The sequence below is a fragment of the Dasypus novemcinctus genome, chromosome 6 (assembly GCF_030445035.2).
Source record: "Dasypus novemcinctus isolate mDasNov1 chromosome 6, mDasNov1.1.hap2, whole genome shotgun sequence".
NCBI classification, from domain to species: domain Eukaryota; kingdom Metazoa; phylum Chordata; class Mammalia; order Cingulata; family Dasypodidae; genus Dasypus; species Dasypus novemcinctus.
Window position 1 is genome coordinate 84,507,763 of NC_080678.1, and position 22,064 is coordinate 84,529,826.

General features: G+C 47.9%; 1 protein-coding gene across 2 annotated transcripts in view; it reads left to right on the forward strand.

Moving 5' to 3' along the window:
* Positions 1-6,070: 6,070 nt before the first annotated feature.
* LRMDA (leucine rich melanocyte differentiation associated) overlaps positions 6,071-22,064 on the forward strand; it is a 1,093,305-nt gene continuing 1,077,311 nt past the window's right edge. The window contains exons 1-2 of one of the 2 annotated variants that reach the window (XM_071215878.1): positions 6,071-6,203; positions 13,486-13,586. In XM_071215878.1, the coding sequence (XP_071071979.1) occupies positions 6,096-6,203; positions 13,486-13,586 (209 nt within the window). In that variant the 5' untranslated portion in view covers positions 6,071-6,095. The remainder of the gene's footprint in view (positions 6,204-13,485; positions 13,587-22,064) is intronic. The other variant, XM_071215877.1, reaches the window with a different exon arrangement.

The window sequence follows — 22,064 nt, forward strand, 5'->3', positions numbered from 1 at the left end:
TAAGGGAACACTCATGGCTTTTGCATTTGATGTCCCCTCTGCCTGGAAAACCCTTCACCCAGGTCTTCTCATAGCTGGCTAATTATTCATCCTTCAGCTCAAATGTCTTCCCCGCTGAGAGCCCTTCCCAAAATACTCCCCAGCTACCTGAGGCTGGGCAGATTCTGCCTCACAGAGGAGAAAGGGCGAGTGGAGCCTGAAGTATGGCCCACGGTCTGCTTGTCAAGGGTTTCACCGGAGAAAATCTTTGCAAGGCTAGCAGAGGTCTTGGATGCTGTATCGCTGCATCTAGATTAGCATCCTCCCCATTCACCCTCCACTCCCCGCCCAGGCGCTCTCACATTGTCGGCTCTTGTCTTTATAGCATGTGTCAGTACTATCTGCAATTATGCATTTGACATACAGGAAATTATATCATTCATCTACTTGCTATCCGTCTCCTCCCACCGGAATGGCCACGTCTGGGGAGTAAGGACTGTATCTGTCTAGTTCCCACTCTCCCTACCCCCCAGTATCTGACACATAGTAGGTGCTCAGTGAACACTGGGGAGATGTGCATACTTCCTCGGGTTTGCATATTAGTGATAAAGGACTCCTTAGATCAGCTAGTTTGCATGGGAAGAAACCGAGGGCCTTTGCTGTGAACGGATTCCTGCACGGGCACTGAAATAGTTAGTGGCAAAGCTAGGTCTCATCAGGCCCAGGACTCCTCGGGCAGGGTACTGGCCACAACCAGGCTTGACCAGCACTTTGTCTGGCCTTTGGCATTCTGCCCGTGGCGATGCCCTGGTGAAGTTGACACTCGTTTTGCTTCTAGCTCACAGCAGTGAAGAGAGCTGGGGCTCCTCTGAGTGAAGAGGGAAGAGATTCTGAATTAATATTGGTAAATCTCGCTAGAACCCTTGTGTGCACATTATTATTATTGCCCCCCCCGTACAGCCTAAAATAATCCCTGTAAATAATTATAAAAATAAATCTCAGCGACAAATCCTTTATTTTATTTTATTTCCAGGAACGCATTTATTCATCATCATCTCTTCAGGGGTAGGACAAATTGGAGCACTGGGTAGTGAATACAATTTGCAAATAGGCAATATAAGTGGAGAGAAAATTAATATGTATTCCTTCGTGCTCTAAAAGGAGAGGAAGAACATTAATAGCCATTTCCTTGCAGATGTAACTTTGAAAATGTTATTTCTGATCCATCAGCGTGGGGCTCCATATGAGGAAAATGGTTTCAACGTGATTAGATGTGAATCTCTAATCAGGCGCTCCCCTAGTTTCCTCATCCTGTTCTTACTGGGACGGAGGGGGAGCCCCTTTATCTTTTCTTCAGAAGATCCGAGTTGTGGTCTGGGCTCAGTTGCTCATTTGGTGGGTGACCTCGGGCAAGTGCCTTCTACTTTCTCAGCCTCAGTTTCCCCAATCAGTCGTTGGAATAGATGATATCTAAGGCAGTGATTTTTGGATGATTACAGATCCACATTATCTGGAGGGTACCTGCAAAAACCAGAGAAGACAGGGTACCACCACCTACTGAACCTGAATCTCAGGGGATAAGGCCCCCAAATTCCTGCATGGAAATGCTGTCAGCCCCATCAGCACAGGTCCATGATAACCTAATCAGTTCCATATATAAATATTTAAAGATTTATTTATTCCCCCTGTTGTCTGCTCTCTGTGTCCATTCTCTATGTGTTCTTCTGTGTCCCCTTGTATTCTTATCAGGCGGCAGTGGGAGTCTGTGTTTCTTTTTGTTGTGTCATCTTGCTGCGTCAGCTCTCCGTGTGTGTGGCACCACTCCTGGGTGGGCTGTGGTTTTGCACGGAGAGGCTCTCCTTGCACAGGGGCCACTCCTTGCACGGGCGGCACCCCTGCGTGGGCCAGCACTCCTTGCGCACAGTAGCGCTGCACATGGTCCAGCTCACCACACGAGCCAGGAGGCCCTGGGTATAGAACCCTTAGACCTCCTATATGGTAGATGGAAGCTCTATCTGTTGAGCCGCATCTGCTTCCCCCAAGTTCCATATATTTTAACTGAGGGGAAAAGTCCTTCCCCAACCTCCATGTGGCAGGACCTCTCCAAGTAAAGTTGGGATTCTGGAAAGGTGCCCACGGTTCAGGTACTGCTCTCCTCTCTCTCACTGGAAAATATAAAATTGGGGGAGTGTATGTGGCTCACATGGTTGAGCACCCATCTCCCACACAGGAGGTCCCAGGTTAAGTTCCTGGTGCCTCTTGAAAAAAACAAAAACAAGCAAAGCAAAACAAAGCAGAAAACTAACTCAGGGAAGCCGATGTGGCTCAGTGGTCGAGCGCTGACTTTCCACGTATGAGGTCCTGGGTTCAGTCTCCTGGGTAGGTTTTCCTAGTCATTATTCCCTTTCTCTCCAGAAAGTCCAGTATGAGTTCCTCTCCCCCCAAATCAAAGATGACTTGCCTCCTGAGCTAAGGACTCTGAGTACTCAGCAAGCTGCAGGCAAATGGGGAAAATATGATTTATTTCCCATAGTTGTTTTCAGGATTTGTTTAAAAAATACAAAAATATTAGTAGATAGCAGTTTCAGTTGTAATGAAAAGCGGAAGCCCCTTGCCCATGCCCACTTTCCCCAAACCTACTCCCTTCCCCGTTCCCTGCCAATTCTTGCATTTTATAGAGAAACAACAGAAAAACCTTTAAAACCCAAAGGGAAGGGCAACTGGAAGCATTGAGGATTAATAATAGTAATAATAAATCTAATGGTAAATAATAATAAACTAACATTTATGGAGTGATTACTCAGGCCAGCCATTATGCTGGCATTTAATATACATTTTTAAAAAATTAATTGCTTTTGACCAAAGATGGAGGAGGTATTTTGGAACATGGATCATCCTCAAACCCTTTCACCCAAGTGCACATACTGTCCAGAGGGCCCTGGAAACCTGTCCTCTTGCCTAAACTTCTCTTCTTTAGGCTGCTTCAGCAACAAAGGACATTTCATACGCAGACATCCGTTTTTTTCCCTTTCTTTCTTAATTGATATCTGAATATGGGGTGAGTGTGAACTGTGGGGTGAGAAGCTGTCCAGGAGCTGCGCCCAAAAGAAAGGAGGCCAGGCTGAGGAGAAATTTGGCTGGGGGCAGTAGGAATGCTAATAAAACTTTAACTGGCTCTGCCTTTCTCTCAGCTCTGCTGTGCTGGGTTGAAAGATTTAAGGAATCACTTCCTGTTTCTTTGGTTCTGGCCGACCCCAGAATCAACTCCCTTGATTGGAAATAAACAGGATCTTCCTTTTTGTCCCCAGGAATGTGCTGGAGGAAGGACTCTAGGGGAAAGGGCCTCTTCTGCCAAAGAATAGTAATAACAACACTGATGACAGTAGGAATAAAATATTGTCCCCTTCTTCAAGGGCAAGAAGGAAACCCCCAGTTGTATGTGTTGCACCTACTGACTCTCTAGGCACTCCCGTTAGAGCTCCAGAAGCCCAGGAGTTCTAGTCCAGGTCTCATTTGACCTCTGTCCTGCTGTCCTTGTGAGTGCATGTGTGCAAACTGGGCTACATGCTTCAGGTTCAGGTTCACAATATGGCGTCACCTCTATGGTCTGAGCATAAGCCTGGCCAGCTCTCCCGGAAGGCTGTGTTTTAGTCGTCTATAGCCCAAGAGCCCTGCACATTGCTTAGTACTCAGAAGCTGGAGCAGGCTGTGGAATAAAAAATAGGGTAGTGTGGGAATGGGGGGCAAGGGGAGTTCCTGCAGCTCACTCCCAATTGGCCAAAAGCTGAGGGGAGTAAGGACAGGGGAATCCAGTCTCTTTCTGGTCGAGCCCTCCTGCAACTACATAGCTACAGTCACCAAGTCACTACTCTGCTCAAGAACTTTAAATGACTGTTATCATCAGCTCATATTTCAAATATGAAAGCCCAGTTAAATCTGAACTAGCCTGAATTTTACTTTTCGTGATTGCCCCACATTATCCCTCTCCCTCCGTCAGTTGGCCTTCCCCGTGAGCTCACTGAGACGAGTGGGTGGGGAGGGATTCCAGCTCCTGGAAAGCCAGGCGGTTCTGTGTGGAGCAGTGGGCGGGGAGGCTGGGGAGGTAAGGGTGGGCAGCACTGTAAAAGGTCTTGAGGTACACACTGGAGATTTTGGACCATATTATTAGCTGCTGGGAAGCCACCAAAAGATTTCAGGTAGCGTCAAGTTGGGCTTGGAGAATCATCAGCTTCTGGCCACATGGAGGAGGGAGAGGTAGTGAGGGGTTCTGGAAAGGTGTCATTGGATAGTGTCTGCAGGAGTCTATGCGTGGAGGCAGGGGCCTGGCCGAGATGGCCTCCAGCACCTCTGCTGAGGGTGGGAGTGGGGCTTCTCCACTTTTACCGTGGAGTAGCCCTACTTCCGTAGGTCCTCCTCGGCGGCTAGTTAGAGCCCTTCTAGGAAGTCAGAGGCGAAAGGGGTTGGGGAGGGCAGAGGATCATGACTGTCAGTGGCCTGGGCCCACTTCCTCCTTCTCAGACAGGAAAGGCAGACAAAAGTGGCTACCGGCAGCCCAGCTCCGGAGGACAATGGACCACAGAGGGGCGTCTAGCAGTGAAAGGAGGGAGGAGTGGGAGGAGCTGGTCAGCAGGGCCAGCAAGGCCTGGAAGGTTCCCTTTGATCCCCCTTATCTCTGGAGGACAAGCTTTCTTTTCTGGCCTGTGGGACCTTTGTTGCAGCATTTCCTGGAACCCCCGAAAGTAAACAGAGCTGAGTCTGGGTTCTTACAGCTCCCAGCAGAGAGAGGGAGAGGCGGGTCAACGCCGCTCATCAGAATGCTGACAGTTAGGGCCCACTTAACAATGTGTTAGGACCAGGGTGGGCTGAGTGAGAAGGGTGACCGCAAAATGCTTCAACATGGTCATACTTAACTGTCATCTGCAGCTGCACACCAGGGGCTGCTTGGTGCTGTTTAGACATAGGGGACAAGGAAAGCAAAAGCCCTGGGAGCCCCTGTGCATCGGAGGCGGAGAAGGGACAATTCTCAACCAACGCAGGCCTCCCGAATGGAAGTACCTGCTGCATGTGTGAGACCTGGGCATGGTGTCCAGGGCTCCACTGGCAGGAAGGGGGCAGGGTGGAGGGGACAGATAAGGCCAAGCTGGCTCTTAACTGCAATGGAGAGAGGGCGATGATACGATAAAGAACTGGTGTCTGGTAGTGTGGCTTTGTTTACCTTGGGCATGGAGGCAGGAAAGGCAGGAAGAGACAGGGAGAACATTCTGACCTTCCACAGGGAGACAGGCACAAGCCTGGTTTCCTGGAGGCAACTGCCCTCTGGGCCTGATTTCAGACAGGCAGGAGGCAGCAGTGACCACTGTCCCCTGCCGGCCCCTTTGCTGACCTTAAGCCTCACCAGTACCTTTATCGGGTGAGGAGGAGGAGAATAAGAGACACCTGGATTTGGGGGACATCACCCAATTCTTCCCCTGAGTTTCTTCTTGTCAGCCCCTGGAGGCCCTGTGGAGAGCATGCGGGTGGTATTAGCTGAGCCAGCACTTTCTATCCAAGTTCACCTAGTCTCCATGGAAACCTCACCCCACCAGGTGTGCTGTCAGCCTTCTGACTTCTCACCTCCTTGCCAAAACTGGGGAGAGGGGAATTCGGGCTGAGACCGCCTTCTCTGCAGTTGAGGAGAGTTATGTAATCTGATTGTGACATACAGGAAAGACCCGGCGCTCTAAGATGGGGCGACCTAACGGCTCCGCTGGGGCGACCCTGATGGGAAGACACTCCTCCTCCAAGTCCGGTTCAGACTAACTCAATAAAGCTTTGGCCATGGAGTCGGGGGCGGGGTGGCGCTGTTCCTGTTCCCCGGACCCCTCATGAGGCGACAGGGATCTGGGACACACGGGGAGCCTAGCCACGTCGAGGGGTCACCCATGCGGCGCGCGCCGCGGGGCTCTTGGGGCAGCGCGCGGGGCGGTTTTCGCGGCTCACTTGGCTCGAGGGCCGGGCCTCGGGGCCGCCTCGGGGCCGCCTCGGGCGCGCAGCTGAGCCGGGTGCAGGCGCCCAGCCAGTGCCTGGGGCTTCCGCCGGGTCAGCTGACCGCCCAGTGCGGAACTGCGCGCCGGGCCATGCTCCCCGCCGCCGCGCGCTCCAGCCCGCCGCCGAGCCCCGGGTCGCGCGCCCGCCCCTTCCCGCCCGGTCCCGCCATGGCCGGGCTCGTGGTCCATGGAACTCAAGTAAGTCCACGGGAGGGAGCCCCCCTCAGCCCGGCCCCGCCCGTCAGGGGAGGGCCCGCCGGGCGAGGGGCGCCCCGGAGACCGGTGAGGGTCCCCTCTGAGCCGAACAGGGCTCGTCCCCCACCTGCGGAACTGCGGAGTGGGCAGAGATCAGACCCGGTGTCGGGCAGCCCCTGGCAGTGTGGGGGGCAGACCCCAATTCCCTCCAAGCTCCCTCTTCCCCAGCGTCTGTGCTTCTCCGACGGGCACAGGGGGCGCAGTACCCGCAGCCCACAGTACTTTTTAGGAGCCCCCAAAAGTGTTTTAATTTCTTTTATAGTGGGAAGTAAAAAACCTTTAGGTCAAAGGGAATTTTTTTTTTTTTAGAATTATTTTTCAATTTTATTTATTTTTATTTTTTTAAAAGATACTTAGATTACACAAATGTTACAAAAAATATAGGGATTCCCATATGCCATGGTTGCCATACCTCCCACATTTTCCCCCATTAACAACCTCCTCCATTAGTGAGGTACATTCATTGCAACTGCTGAACACATTTTGGAGCATTGCCACTAAGCAAAGGGAATGTTTTAATATGCAATATTAATATATTTGTCTTTATACCCATGCAGTCATAAAATATACTTAAAAATTTTTTTTAATGGGCAGAGTCACTCAAAGGCAAAAGTGCCTAGAACCCACCAGAGTACAATGAAAGTCATGATGTCCCTGCAGGCCCTGGGGTGGGGTTCCAGCTGCTGACCGGGCTGGTAACCCTGGCCCCTTACCCAAGGTGGGTGGAGGCCACGCCCTCCAGTTTTATTTTGGCACCTGAATTCTTGAACAGGTGTGTGTGGGGAATGACTGCATTTCAATCCTGGGTGACAGATACGCAGCTTCCTGAGCTTCCAGCCCTGTGGTGGAGCCTCAGCTGCTTTCAGTCATTGCTGGAGGACTGGGCTCAGCCTGGCTGGGACCAGGTGCCGTTGACCTGCTGGGAAAGCCAGGCCTCTCGAACCTCTTCTCTGCTGTCTGATTGCTCCAGCCCTCTTACTTTTCAGCTTTCCCTGCACACCCTGAAGACTAGTTCTGAGTTACTGAAGCTCTCCCCTAAGGCAGGTAGTGTCAGGCACATTTTGATTTTGAGCTTCCTTTGGGCTAAAAGGAATGTTTCCCCTTCTCAGAGTTCTAGTGGTTTTACAACTCCTAACAAATGAAATGAGGACGGACTGGGCTTCCCACCAGGCTGGCCTCTGCCTGCTTCTTTTTCCCCAGAGTCCTGGCCTTTCTTTAGTCACATACTTATTGAACGCTTACTTTGTGCTGGCACTGTGCAGAGTGTTGTGGGAATTAGAGCTTCTGTTTCTCTCCCTCGCCCCCAGGGAACAGAGCTTTGCTGCCTGGGACGCTGGCTCTGTCCCTGGACTCAGCCTGAGAGGGGAGAGCTGGAGATGGTGGGGCCAGGGGGTGCCAGCCTGCTGGAGGGATTCAAGACGATGGGTCCCAATCAGCCAGGAGGTGGAAAGAGGCTTCTGAGAGTTAACTTGGCTACTTCCTGGGCGTCCTTTTCCTTTTCTGTTTTCCAAACTTGATCCCCGCCCCCCCGCGCCCCCGCTGCTCTTTGTCCTTGGGCTCTTTGGGGTGGGCTGTCACTCAAGTGTGGGGTCAGGTATTCTGGGCCCTTGGGGACTGTTTTAAGCAGATGGAGCTGCCTGGGAGTAGCTGAGAGGGCAGGTTAGACAACTGCCCTGGGGTGTTAGTGCCCCATTTCCTAAGCTGCCAGGCCAGTGGATCTGAGGGTGCAGCCCTGGGGCGAGGGTACGTATGAGCTTCTGTGCTGTGCGTTCCTCCTGACAGCCGTTAGCAGAGGAGCGCCTTGACTGTGTGCTCCGTCCTCTCAGGCTTCGGTAGATCTGTATTAAAGGGGGAAAAACCCTATGAACCCACGGTGTTGAGGCTGTTTTTATTATAATATTAAATATGCAAATATTTTCATTTTTAGGGATTTATAAAACCTAAATAAAAGCATAACACCAATAAAATTAAAATGAACAATTTAATGAGCCTGGGTGATGTTGTTTTACTGAAACTAGGTCCCTGCTTTCAACACGGCTATAGGCTAACTATTGTTGCACTGGTTTTTCCGAGTTTCATGGGCCTATACTTTGCTCTCTTGGTGCTGATGTGGTGCTCCCATCTTTTTTTCTCTGTGAAATCTCTTCCTTCAGCCTGGGTCTGGCTTCATCTGGCCGTCTTTTGGCTTGCATGCATCATTTATACTCAGCATTAAGCCCTCCTTTTCCATTAGTTTATGACAATTTACAGTAATGGCATGAATACAATTATAGACACAAATGCAAATATGAAATTTGAGGATTGTAATCTTGTGCCCAAGAGTTATATGGATCACAAATTCCTTTTTTTTAAATCTCATTTTCTTTTTTTTTCCCCCCAAAGATATTTATTTATTTATTTATTTCTCTCCCCTTCCCCCCCACCCCGGTTGTCTGTTCTCTGTGTCTATTTGCTGCGTCTTCTTTGTCCGCTTCTGTTGTTGCCGGCAGCACGGGAATCTGTGTTTCTTTTGGTTGTGTCATCTTGTTATGTCAGCTCTCCGTGTGTGCGGCGCTATTCCTGGGCAGGCTGCACTTGCTTTCTCACTGGGCGGCTCTCCTTACAGGGCGCATTCCTTGAACTTGGGGCTCCCCTGTGTGGGGGACACCCCCGCATGGCACGGCACTCCTTGCGCGCATCAGCACTGCGCGTGGGCCAGCTCCACACGGGTCAAGGAGGCCCGGGGTTTGAACCGTGGACCTCCCATGTGGTAGACAGACGCCCTAACCGCTGGGCCAAGTCCGCCGCCCACAAATTCCTTTCATAGGGATATTGGTCTGACTCCACAACTATTTCTTGAATGCCTGCTAGGTGACAGGAACAGTGCTGCGTGCTTTAAATGTTATTTCATTCCTATAATATAGGTAAAATTGGGAATAATAATATTTTTGACTTATGAGGCTGCTTCATGAAGAGTGAATAAGATAACGTAAGTAATGGGCTTTGGCACATGGAAAACATTTGATAAATTTTGTTATATTATTTTTAAAACCTTCGGAGGGAGTGATTCTTTGCCTAGTTTACAGAAGAGGAAACAGAATCTCCCAAGAGGTGTTTGTGGCTTGTCCAAGATAACACAACTAGTTAAGCAGCAGCAGAGGGCCTCAAACTGGTACCCTGGGTTGTTTCAGCTCTGATGGAGCTGCTGCAAGTATTACAAATTTAAAATCCCCATCACCCAGGCTGACTATTCACAAATCCACCCTTCCCCAAAATGATCAGACCCTCCCAACTGCAAAGAGACACCCCCAGTCTCCTGCAGTTCTCTCCTTTCCTGCAGCTTCTGCTCAGGGGCCTCAGGTGTGTCATGCGTGTGGATTCCTCCCCAGCAGTCTTGCCTCCCCCTCGGTGCCCCTCTCTTAGGGACCCTTAACTTGGTTTCTTTCCATTTACTTGGTAATGGTGTCTCATTCTGTTAGCATTCCACACAGGGTGAAAGTGTTGGGGTACAAATTATAAAAGGTAGGAAAGTTAAAAGTACAAAACTTGGTTCCTCAGCTCAGTTTGAATCAAGATGGTCGACGCAATGCAGTACTTTCTGGTCCTCCATGTGTCCTTGTTTCTGTCGCGTTTAAAACCCATTAATCTCTACGTCCCATTTCCTTTTTGCCTAAGAAGCAACCTGGTTTTGGTCTGGCTCTTCTGGTCTCATCTCTTACATTAGGTGGGCCCGTGCTCCAAGAAGCTTCTTGACATCCTGAGGGCTGATGCCTCCCGCTCAGAAGCACTTCTTACACAAGTCTGTCTTCCCGTTAGAAGGGCTGGTTTGAATTTCTGGCTGTGGCTGCTTTCTCTTTTAAGCTTTTTCTATCTGATTTGAACCCTTCAATCTGATCTGCTTACCCCAAGTCTAAAAGCTTCCAGTTTACTACAGGGGTGGTCCAAGCAAGCAAGCTGCTCAGCATGTTGATTCTCATACCAAACTTTGGAGACTCTGTGGAATGGGGCCAAGCTGTGGTTCATTTAATTTTCCTGGGATGTTGTGTTGTTAAGACCATGTATTCAGACAAACTGATGAATGTCAAGTTGTGAGTGACCCAAATGCTTCCTGCTGATAGCTTTCCTTAGTCCTGCTATTTCCTCTGAAGAGGAATCTTAGAGAAGAAAAAGGGGGAACATATATCAATCTCTTTCCCTAGGATCTGACACTGATCTTGGGTCTTCAGTTCTTCAGTGTGTGCCATGAGGTAATTCTCGACCCTTTCAATGAGGATGACTCCTTTTGAAGCCAAAATACAATGATAGTCTTGCTCATGGCATCTTTTGTTTGAGAAAACCCTCCTCCACGTGTAGATTTGGAAGATCTCCATGGCCCGCAAGTTGGAAGCCCAGGTCTCAGGCCAGGCTTCTACATTAAGAAGGTGTGTTATGCTGGGCAGGTCTCTGGGGCCTCACTTTTCTGTATAAAACCTGAGGGTTTTTGACAAACTGGTTCCCTACTAGATTTAGACTTTGGTGAGTCTGTGAGGAGAGACCTCATGTTTCTACACCTAACGCTCAGCTTCCCTATTATATCACAGAGACCTTGAACAATCATATGTACATGCTGGTGGTCACGCAGGGGTGAAAGGGATGGGTTTTCTGGTGAGAACCATAGGCATGGAGGGGGTCAAAGTGAACTTATAATATAGAAGAAACTACTGTTTGAGTGGACATCCTGAGGGAAATTGAAATCCCCAGATTAATGTGGGCCTTAGTCCCTGAGAAGATTGGGACCTTATAGCCCCAGTCCTTCCTTGGTCTTTGATTTCCATCTTAGATTGGAAGTAGAACTTAATTTATTACACAAGGAGCTATGAAGAAAGACATGTTCCACGTAGAAAGGGGAGCAATTGTTAGATTAAACCTTGCATCCGTTGTTTTTTAACTTGTATATTCCTGTGTCCCAATTATTATTGGAATCATCTATTTTTTTTTTCCGTTCTCCCCAACTCTGTCCTCCCGGAATTTAGTTATCAAAGGAGAGTGAATGGAAAGAGAGTGAATACAGGATATTATTAGTCGTGTGCTCCCTTTGACTAGGAGAAGGTTGAGAGATGAGTAGATCACTTGAGGGTACTAGGGTGCAGTGTGTTTTTTCTAGGTCAACCATATGAAAGTACTATTCTTATAGTTCTAAAATGATTGACTGTTGGTAATATCTTATGGTTTAACCTAATATCCGAGGATGTGAGATGGCCACCTATTCTTTGTTCCTCAATAGAACACTTGTAACCCCCTCGGTGAATCTTTCTGTCACTTCAAGGTGTCCTAGTCTATATATATAGAAGAATGGGGATTTGTAGGGTGTTTGAGTCTGATGGGCTGCCAAAAGCAATATACTGGAAATGGGTTGGCTCTTACAATGGGGATTTATTAGCTTACAAACTTATGATTCTGAGGCCATGAAAATGTTCAGATCAAGGCATCATCAGGCAATGCTTCCTTCCTGTAGGCTAGCTGCTGGTGATCCTGGACTTCTCTGTCACATGACAAGGCACATGGTGGCATCTATTGGTCTCTCTCTTCTCTTCTGGGTTTTGTTGCTTTCAGCTTCTGGCTTCCATGGCCTTGTCTCTTTCTTTCTTTGTATTTCATTCTCTTATAAAGGAATCCAGTCAGGGATCAAGACCCACCCTGGGCCATGCCTTACTGAAATAACCTAATCAAAATTCCCTTAACGGAAGTAACCCAATCAAAAGGTCCTATTTACAATAGGTGTTTGCCCACAGGAATGGACTAATTTTAAGAACATGGTTTCCTGTGGTCCATAGAGCTTCAAACCATCACATAGGGAAATAGGATCAAGGCCGTAGCCACGTGATAGGGCTGAATTTCTACCTGGGTTGTGGAAGGGAGTTCCTTTATTGTGTTTTGTGGCTCACTGGTCACCTCTGACACATGGGTTTGCAATTAGTTGACGATCCAGTCTGCAGGAGGCTATCTGTAAAAATGGGTTTTAAACTCCAAAACTGGTTAGTCGAGGTAGTGAGAAAGCCCACTGATGTGCTCACAATCAAAAGTTCTGGAATCAAATTTTTTTTAAAGATTTATTTTATTTATTTACTTTTCCCCCTTCCCCTCCTCCTGCCTTGCTGTTTTTACTGTCTGTGTTGTCTTCTCTTCTCATTTTCTCTCCTCTAGGATTCACCGGGATTCGATCCTGGAGACCTCTTATGGAGAGAGGTTCCTTGTCAATTGTGCACCTCAGTTCTTGGTTTCTGCTGCATTTCACCTTGACTCTCCCTTGTCTCTCTTTTGATGCATCATCATCTTGCTGCATGACTTACTTGTGCGGGCACTGGCTCACCACTCGGACACTCGCGCGGGCACACTTTTCTCTTTTTTCTTCTTTTTCACCAGGAGGCCCCAAGGATCAAACCCAGGTCCTCCCAAATGGTAGGCAGAAGCTCTATCATTTGAACCACATCCTCTTCCTGTGGAATCAAATTTCATTTCAGCCTCTTAATATTTGAGCTCACACAGACAATAATAATAATAATAATAATATAATAATAAAAAAGAATGCCTAAGGAAAAAGCTCTGCAAGCAGAGTGGGGTTGATTGCAAAACGCTCCCTGGAAGAGGAGGACTGGAAAGCTCTGGCCACATATCGTTGCCGTATTACCTTCGGAACTGCTTTGTTCTGATGTGGAGCATTTTATACACAGTGGTGATAGGACGGGATTGGTAGTTCTGGGGAGGTTTTCTTGGCTAACCCTATTTGTTGTTCTAGCACCCTGCAGGCTGAGTTCTGGTAAGTGCATCTGCTATGTCTTTCATGAGGTTATGTGAATAACAGGGCATTTGGGGGTGGGGGGCAGTGGAGGAGAGGGCTAGGGAGGGCTAGAGGGGCAGCTGTAGGAAAGGCCCCTGAGCGGGAGGCTGCTGCGATTACATCTTCATGCACTGACATGGGGGTAGAGGGGCTGGACACCTGAATCCAGCCAGTTTCAGTCCAGTATGCCGTTTTTCGGGGGATTAGGCTCTACCATGCTAACTGTCCCAGGAAAGAGGAGCTGTTGGTGGAGTCCCTGAAGCCCCCAAAGCCGATCTGACCAGGAAAACAGCCACAGATGTGGCCTTCTCTGGGTGAGGAGCCTGTGTTCAAAGTTGCAGGAGCAATCATCGGGTCACTGATTCAGGGCCGTGCGGCAGCTGGCTGATCTCCGTGTGCCACGTTGTTTCTGTTCCATTTAATTTCCAGGTGTCCTACATAGGCCAGGACTGCAGAGAAATTCCAGAGGAGCTCGGGAGGGACTGTGGACATTTTGCAAAGAGGCTGGACCTCAGCTTTAACCTTCTGAGGTATGTAACGTTCACGCGATGCGGGCCAGGCCTGTGAGCCCTGTTCCTCCGGTCATTAAGGCCCCGCAGAGAAAAATCACCATTCCAGCTCTGCACAGGCTCTCCTCTTGCTCAGCTCAGGGCTCTGACACCTGTGGCAGTGCACCCCAAAGGCTTGACTCTGCTTCAGAGTTCTCCTAGCCTTTTTGTGCAGCTGAAGAAGCCGCGAGCATTTGAGTACCGCCACCTCTCATGGGTTTCTGTGAGAGGGCCATTGTATTTTTACTATGTTCTTTTCCTTTCTCCCTTGTGCCAATGCAGACAAGTCAGAATCCTCTTGGGGAGGGAATGAGATGGAGCCAGCAGGCGTGTTTTTGGGGCTGTTTAGGTATGCTTTTTTAAAATATCTCCATTTCCCCAAGCCTTTGCCAGGTCACAGGTAGGGTGTGTGCCTCCTCCATGCCTTTTTAATTTTTTTTATTTTTTATGAATTAGAACCTTAAATATCTGTGATAATGATTTCTCTCAGATGGTGTTTCAAAGGTATTCAGATGTGGTGGGAGGGAGGACAGGTCTCTAAACAGCTCTTCCAACCTTGGCAAAAGGTAAGTATGATCTTCTTCCAGTGGAGAATGCAGACGGTTGTTTCATTTCTTCTGGTTTGGAGGTTAGGGGGTGGAAGTAGGGGGCACGTGGGAAGCAGGTATCAGGGGAATAAACGAGCGGGTCTCAGGGCGGCGCCCTTTCTCCTCACGAGCCGCTTCCTGGAGGATGCGGGGTAGGAGAGCTGGGCAACCCGGACCTCCCAGGGCGCAGCACTTTCCTGCTTCCAGGTGTTGGAGTCTTCTCTCTCTCAACCTCTGGGTCGGGACATTTGGAAATGAAAAGAAAGTGAACAAAACTCTGGGCATGAAGGCCTCAGAGGGGAGCAGGGAATTTAAGCTTAAGCAAAGCCGACCGAGCTGCTGGGACTGGTGTCCAGGAGCGCGCGGCCTGGCTGGATGTGTTTTCTCCAGGGAGCGGGAGTGCAGTGGGGTGGTGGAGAGAGCGCGGGGGCTGCGCGTGTCCTCTCCCTGACTCCTCAAGGCCTGGGGAGATGTGGAAACTGCAAGGGTGCAAAGTAAAACATGGACGAGAGGTAGCCAAATACGTGAATGCTGACCCCAAAGAAATTAAGGATGGTGTTTGGTCCAGATGCCCAAGGAGAAGGCGGAGGACGCGGAGTAGCTAAGGTTTACCTCAGAAACGTGTTCCTCAGGCAAAGGGTTCCTCTGCTGGAAGGCGTTCCTCTGACTGTCGCCTCCAGAGCTCCGGCGTAGTGTAGTTTGGGGCCACAGTGGCCTTGTGAATGGCTGGTGGGAGCCTGGTGTGGGTTTGAGGAGGGCTGGGCCCTGGGAGGGAGTGTGTCAGTGGGCACAGGTCAGGGGACGGGCCGTCAGGTCTGAGGAAACAGTTGTCTCTGCGATACCCAGGGGTCCCGGTTCCCTTCGGCAGAAAGGGCTGGACTTTGGGACGTGCCTCTGTGTGTGTGGGGGGTCGGTGGAGAGAAAAGGCTCTTGACTCTGAGAGGCTGGAACTATAAGAATTCATCATTGGGAATGACAGGTCATGGATGAAGGAAAATTTAGTGCAAGGGAGGTTGGTAAAATGGATTCCAATGCAGGGCCGTTAAGGTTTCTACTTTCCTTTGTTCAGAGGAGACAGACATGTTTCTGTGGTACTGAATTTGAGGAGCTATTGCATCCAGTCAGGAGCCGGGTATCACCCGTGTCCTGGGTCAGCGTGTGAGCTACACCCTGAGCTATAGCTGGGTTGGATCAGGGACGATGATGGAGGCTAAGGTCTTGAGATTCAGGAAGGGTTTATGTTTAGGATTTGGTTACGCTGGTGGGGTTACGGCCCAGAGTAGAGAAAAGCAATCCTGAGTTAACTTGGGTGTGTTTGGGATCAGATCATCTTCAACCTTCTTTATTTACCAACCTGTGGTGAGGAGAGGCAGCTCTGTATCTCTTGGGTGTCAAAGGAAGATAAGCGCTACACAGGCACTAGACTCTCTGCTCTCAGCCAGATCAGAATCAAAGATGCTTTAGATACTCAGTGTGTCTAATTTCATTCCTCTTTTAAAAAAGGGTAGGGGTTTGGGGAGAGGGGGAGAGAAAGGAGATAATGAACGTACCTTCCAGTTAAGTGGGTTTGTAACAGATGACTTGGGCCCTCTAAGCTTAGGGAGCATTAGTTCACATTCACATCTAAATGAATTGCCTTGAGCTCCCATCCCGCCACACACTGTAGGAAGTTTCCCTCGCCCTCTGTTCTGCCCCATAGCTGTGTGCACAGGGCTCCCTGCTGTAACCCCTCTCTCAGCTCTGTTGCCTGTTGCTGTCGCTTTTTGGCAGCCTGCCTGGTCCCACTCTGGTTATCCCCCTCTTCCTTCATTTCTCTGAAGCCCAACACAAGGGTGGTAGGTATTGTGGATTTTACTGATGGTTCAAGGGGCAGTGAGGGTGTGTGTGTGTGATAGGAATGGTAATTACAGCTCTCTTCCTGGAAATCTTTTGGGTAATCGTGTTCTCGTTTCCAGCCCCTTTCTCTCCTTTCCATCACTCACCCTCTTTCTGGAGCTGCCCTCCGAAACACACAATTCTTGTTTTATTATATGCAAAAAAAATTAAACTCTTCCCCACTCCCACCCTTTCTTGAACATCTCTACAGGTATACTTTTCACACCCAAAATGTCCTGTCAGGATATTGCCTAAGCAGAGCTACCCCTGCCCTCCCACCTCCTGCAAATTTTGCCCTGGGTCACAAAAGCAGTTACAGTTCGGTTTTGTTTTAGGCCACAGATTGTTTTTAGGCAAGGGGTTCTTTTATTCCTTCATATTATTATTATTTGTGCTTATTCATGTTATTCATGGAGAATAAATAATACGTGCCCATGGTATAACCTCCAGCAGAACTACAAATGCAAACAATAAGAAGAAAAACATCTCCTTTACACCTATGTCCTTTAGCCTCCCAGTTCTCCTTTGCACTGCTAACTACTGTTACATGTTTATTGTGTATTCCATGCATTACTAACATGTGATATACATGGATGTGATTATATATATACATGTGTGGGTTTCTTCTTCTGTGGCCAGATTAGTATTTACATCTTGCCAAGATCTCCCTTGAAAGGGAGATACCAGGCTTCAGTTACCCACCCATATTGTATTGGGAAGAACATCCTTCTTTTTTTTTTTTTTTAAGGAGGTATCAGGAATTGAACTTGGGACCCAGTATGGGAAGCAGGTGCTCAATCACTTGAGTTACCTCTGCTTCCCAAGGAACAGCCTTTTTTTTTTTTTAATGTACTGGATACCTATAAAACTTTTTTTGATCATACAATATGTTATACAATATATTTGGCTTATAGAAATGCAATCATATAGTATTTGTCCTTTTGTGTCTGGCTTGCTTCGTTCAACATAATGTCCTTGACGTTCATCCATGTTGTCATATGCTTTATGACTTCCTTTCTCCTTACTTTTGCATAATATTCCTTCGTGTGAGTATACCACAGTTTGTTTATCCATTCATCTGTTGATGGACACCAGTTGTTTCCAACTTTTGGCAATTGTGAATAATGCTGCTATGAACATTAGCATGCAGATGTCTGTTCATGTCACTGCTCTCAGTTCTTCTGGGTATATACCCAGTAGTGATATTGCAGGGTCATGTGACAAGTCTATATTCAACTTCTTTAGGAACTGCCAAACAGTCCTCTTCAGTGGCTGAACCATTCTGCATTCCTACCAACAGTGGATAAGGGTTCCTAACTCTCTATATCTCCAACACTTGTAGTTCTCTGTCTTTTTAATAGTGGCCATTCTGATAGGTTTGGAATGACATCTCTTTGTAGTTTTTTTTTTTTTAATTTCTCTTCCTTGCCCCTCCTCCCCAGTTGTCTGTTCTCTGTGTGCATTCGCTGTGTGTTCTTCTGTGTCTGCTTGTGTTCTTGTCAGCGGCACCTGGAATCTGTGTCTCTTTTTGTTGCGTCATCTTGCTGTGTCAGCTCTCTGTGTGTGCGGTGCCATTCCTGGGCAGGCTGCACTTTTTCTGTGCTGGGTGACTCACGTTACGGGGCACACTCCTTGTGCATGGGGCTCCCTATGTGGGGGACGCCCTTGTGTGGCACGGCATGCATCAGCATTGCACGTGGGCCAGCTCACCACACTGGTCAGGAGGCCCGGGGTTTGAACCATTGACCTCCCATGTGGTAGGCGGACGCACTATCCGTTGGGCCAAATCCACTTTCCTCTTTGTAGTTTTGATTTGCATTTCCCTAATCACTAGTGGGGAACATCCTTTTTATTGTCTTATTTTTTCTTAGCCACACCCCATCATCATTGTCAATCTTATTCTTGAAAGTGATGGTTTTGCTGATTCTCTGTATGGCCACCTGTTCATGCAGGAGGAAAGGGCAGCTATGGATTTATAAGCTCTGAATTTTTAAGCCACTATATACCTTTTTTTCTTCCCTCTACACCTCAGAGTCTTCTTTACTGCACGAGGTATGGTAAATCCACCTTTGCCTCAGTTGGATTATCCATTAGTAAACAGGTTCCTGCCCCATGCAGAAGGACATTCAGGCTGTATGTTTCTGTAACTGTGCCCAGGAGTGAATAGTCACTGGAGCCAGTGTGTGCCCCCTCAGATTCAAAGTTGGAAAGGGAAGCAAGAAAACAGGCCTGAGTAAAATTTTTGGCTCCCTCAAAAGGCTCAAGCATTCCTCTCTTCTGCCCTTTCTGACTGGATCTGATTCTTTCTGCTGTGATTTGATAGCAACTAGATAAGCCACAGACCAGTTTTCCTCCTCCCCTGGTTGGGGAAGGTAGAGTCCTCTTTGATGTCCCCCATTCCTCTCCCCCTACGGTCCTGAGTGATTTGCGTGGGTCGCCTGCCTAGCTTGTGGAACATAGCGGGCAGAGCAGAGCTCCCTTGGCAAACAGTGATAAATATGCCCGTGTCAATCTCGTAATAAAAGTGAGAGGGTTTAATTGATCTATGGCAACAGGAAGCTTACGTCTTAAAAATTAAATTATTTGCAGTCGCATCTTATTTAGCATCATTCTGATACATGCACAGGACAGGAGAAAACCTGTTCACTTAGGAGAAGATTTCTTAGACAGATGCTTGCTTGAAGGACTGGGGAGTTTGGGCAGCTCCAATAAAGAAGCCGTGACTCTGTCTTCTCTCCCAGGCTGCAGGTGACGAGGAGGGTACATGGTGCACTGTCAAAGCTTCTTAGCAGACACATTGTCCTTTCTGTGTCTTTTTGCTTAAGAACTGCAAAGCAAAACTGGGCTTATTAATTTGCTGCTCAGTTGGGAAGATGGGCAGTTTCTAATGAAAAGAACCAAGCCTTCGGGGTTAGACACCCTGGCTTGAAATCCTGCTGCTTTCTTTCTCCAGTAACTGAACAGGCCTTGGATTGTTTCCAGAAATGCTCAGTGTGTAACTGTGTATAAAGTGCCTAACACATTACCTGGCACATAGTAGGCCTTCCCTAAGCATAACTGTTGTCAGTGCTTAGAGCTTGGTGCTGGTGAGGCAAAGTGCTGAGCCTGGACCCTCCCTCGGGGCCATTTCACTCTCTCTGGGGTTTCTGCAGCTCCAGGTTCAAGGCCCTGAAGGCCATGGAATCTCATCGATTGCATTACGTCCTGTTTCTCCAAAACCTTCCCAGTCTGCAAAGTTGGGTGAGGCCTAGGCTGGCTTGAAGTGGGGGTTTCCCAGAGAACCCCGAAACCTAGTTTCCATCCTCTTTGTTCATCTCCTCTTGGGCTGGAAAGCATGGCATGGATTGAAGGTCATTGTCGTGGGGAGAGATGGCTCAGCGGCTGTCATGGCCAGATGGTTTGCTGTCCCAGCCTTGGGACAGGGGAACCTTGAAATAGATTCCCACTTGCACGCGTTTTGAGTCTGAAAGGAAAAGAAGAGATGGGGTGTGTGTGTGTGTACACACCCACCATCTGAAAAGCCTCTTTCCTCTCATCTCCTCAGGGCCCACAGTGTTGGAGATTTCAGCTGTTCCCTGCTCCTTTATGATGAAAGCGGAGCGATTATGCTTTTTGCTGGGTGTCTGCATTTAATTGCAGGGATATAATAACTCCAAATTCTCCCCGCCTGAGACTTTTCTAATCAAAGGTCTCTCCTTTCCCAGCTGTTTTCTCTTCCTCTTACACACCCATTCCACCATCGCTGCTGTAGCACAAGGTCACTTAGGGTTTTAAATGAGAGACATACACACACACGTTCAGGTTTCATTTAGAGTTACACACACACACTTCCTCCAGATTCAGCGTGCCAGAGATCAGCTACATGCCCCTAACCTTTGCACCACCTCCCCTGAGCCTCTCTCTCTGAGTTTATACAGAACCCAATTTTTCAGTCTCTGGGCATCTGCTTTTTCTCTGGTTCTGAAGACGTTAGAGATGGGTAGAACAGAGAAGACCAACAAAAGAGGTTTTATTTTATTCTATTTTTTAATTCCCAAACCATTCTTGAGATAAAGCAAGACTTATTACAAACAATTACAGGGGAGGGCAGAAGGGGGGCGCCCCCCCCACTCACCGCCCGTTTTCTGCAGCTGGAGAAGTGTTTTAAGAAAATGCACCATTGTTAGAACTTTTTTTTTTTTCCTGTCCTTGATGGATTTATTTATAAGGTAGAGAAATATTTTCCCCATAATTGGGTAACTCTTAATAGTAGCAATTGCATATTTATCAGTGTGAGGGGCTGTTATTAATGTAACTGTCAGGCCCAAACACATTTCTGCATTAAATCCATTTAGTATGTGCATTATTCGGGCTCGAATGTCACCGGGACATCAAAGCCCCATAGGCCGGGAGAGCTCAGTGCCCTGCTGTGGCTGCCGAGCAGGCCCTTGATCAATAAATGTAACATGTTAATGCAGAGCAAATAGAATAAAAGATTTCTTTGACAAGACATGAAAAATCACCTTGTGGCAGCTGGCATGTGATGCCGTTTCTGGGGAGACACTAGCAAAGTTGATCTGACAAGTAAAGAGGAGAGATGATGGTTGTAAGGTGCTTTTGTTTCAAACTTCTTTCTTGACCTGTCAGGTTTTGAAGGCGCCTCAATGGCTCTTTTTTGTCATGTGAAAATTGTAGTCTTAGGTAGTTATGAAGCAGTTATCTCTTCTCAAATTGTGAATGCTGCTGTTTAATTGATTCACTTAGCATTTGAAACTGTCACGCATTAATAATTGCGAAATCCTGTAGATACTGTGCGAGTGTGTCATGCTTAAATGTGTAGTTATCAGAAAATTAATATCCTTAATGAACCGGTGCTTTCAAACTAACATGGCATGAAATCTCTTTTGCCCTTTCATTTGCTGAAGCCACATCCGCCAGTTTGCCGAGAATCACCTCTCGACAGTTTGCTTTCTTGATGCCCGACAAATGCCAGCTTTGCTGTGGGTACATCATGGGCTCAATGACAATAAATATAGTAATTATACTGGAGTTAGTAATTAACATAATTGTAGTCAATTACGGCAAATACAGTGCAGAGCTAAATAAATGAGAGGGGAGAAATTAGCAAGCTAATTGATTTCTCTTTACTTGGCTTTCTATTACTACTGGCAGGGCTGTTTTCCTTGGGGTGGGGGAGGAGGAGGGGAAAAAAAATCCCCACAAAGCTTGTTTACTAATAGCTGATTTTGTTTTGAAGTTGCTTTGTCTTTTGACTTATTATGCTTCACCCCATCCCCACCCCCCTTCTGCTTACGAGGGGAAAAAACAGGGGAAAAAAGAGCGAATTTAAATGCTAAGGGAACATTTTGTTAATTTAGCTACATCAAGCCGAACGCTGCAGCTGAGACGAGACAGGATTCCGCTTTTGCTGAGGCTTGAGAAGTTAGAAAATTTTCTCCTCGGCTATTGCTCTGGTATAAGGAAGTCCTTTTTTGGGAGGTGGGGACGTGGAGGCGTCTTCGGGACATGGAGCTGCCCTGGATGGTGCTTCAGAGGTAATCACCGGACATTGTAAATCCTCACAGGGCCTACATGATGGAATAGAGGAGAGTATGGGCCATGATGTGAACCAATGTATATGAGGTGCAGAGGTGCCCAAAGATGTACTTACCAAATCCAATGGATGTGTCATGATGATGGGAACGAGTGTTGTTGGGGGGGGGGGGGAGAGGGGGGGTGGGGGGGTGGGGTTGAATGGGACCTCACATATATATTTTTAATGTAATATTATTACAAAGTCAATAAAAAATAAAAAAATTAAAAAAAAAAAAAAAGTTGAAAGATAAAAAAAAAAAAAAAAAAAAAAAAGTCTCCATCCGCAGAGGTTGTGCTTTGCCAGGTAGTACATTTGGGGGTCCTGTGCGCATGCTCATGTGCTCCGTTTTGGCTTGGCGTAAGAAGAGGGCATGTTTGACTGGATTCAGTCCCACTTGGTCCTGTGATGCTTTCTTCCCTCCAT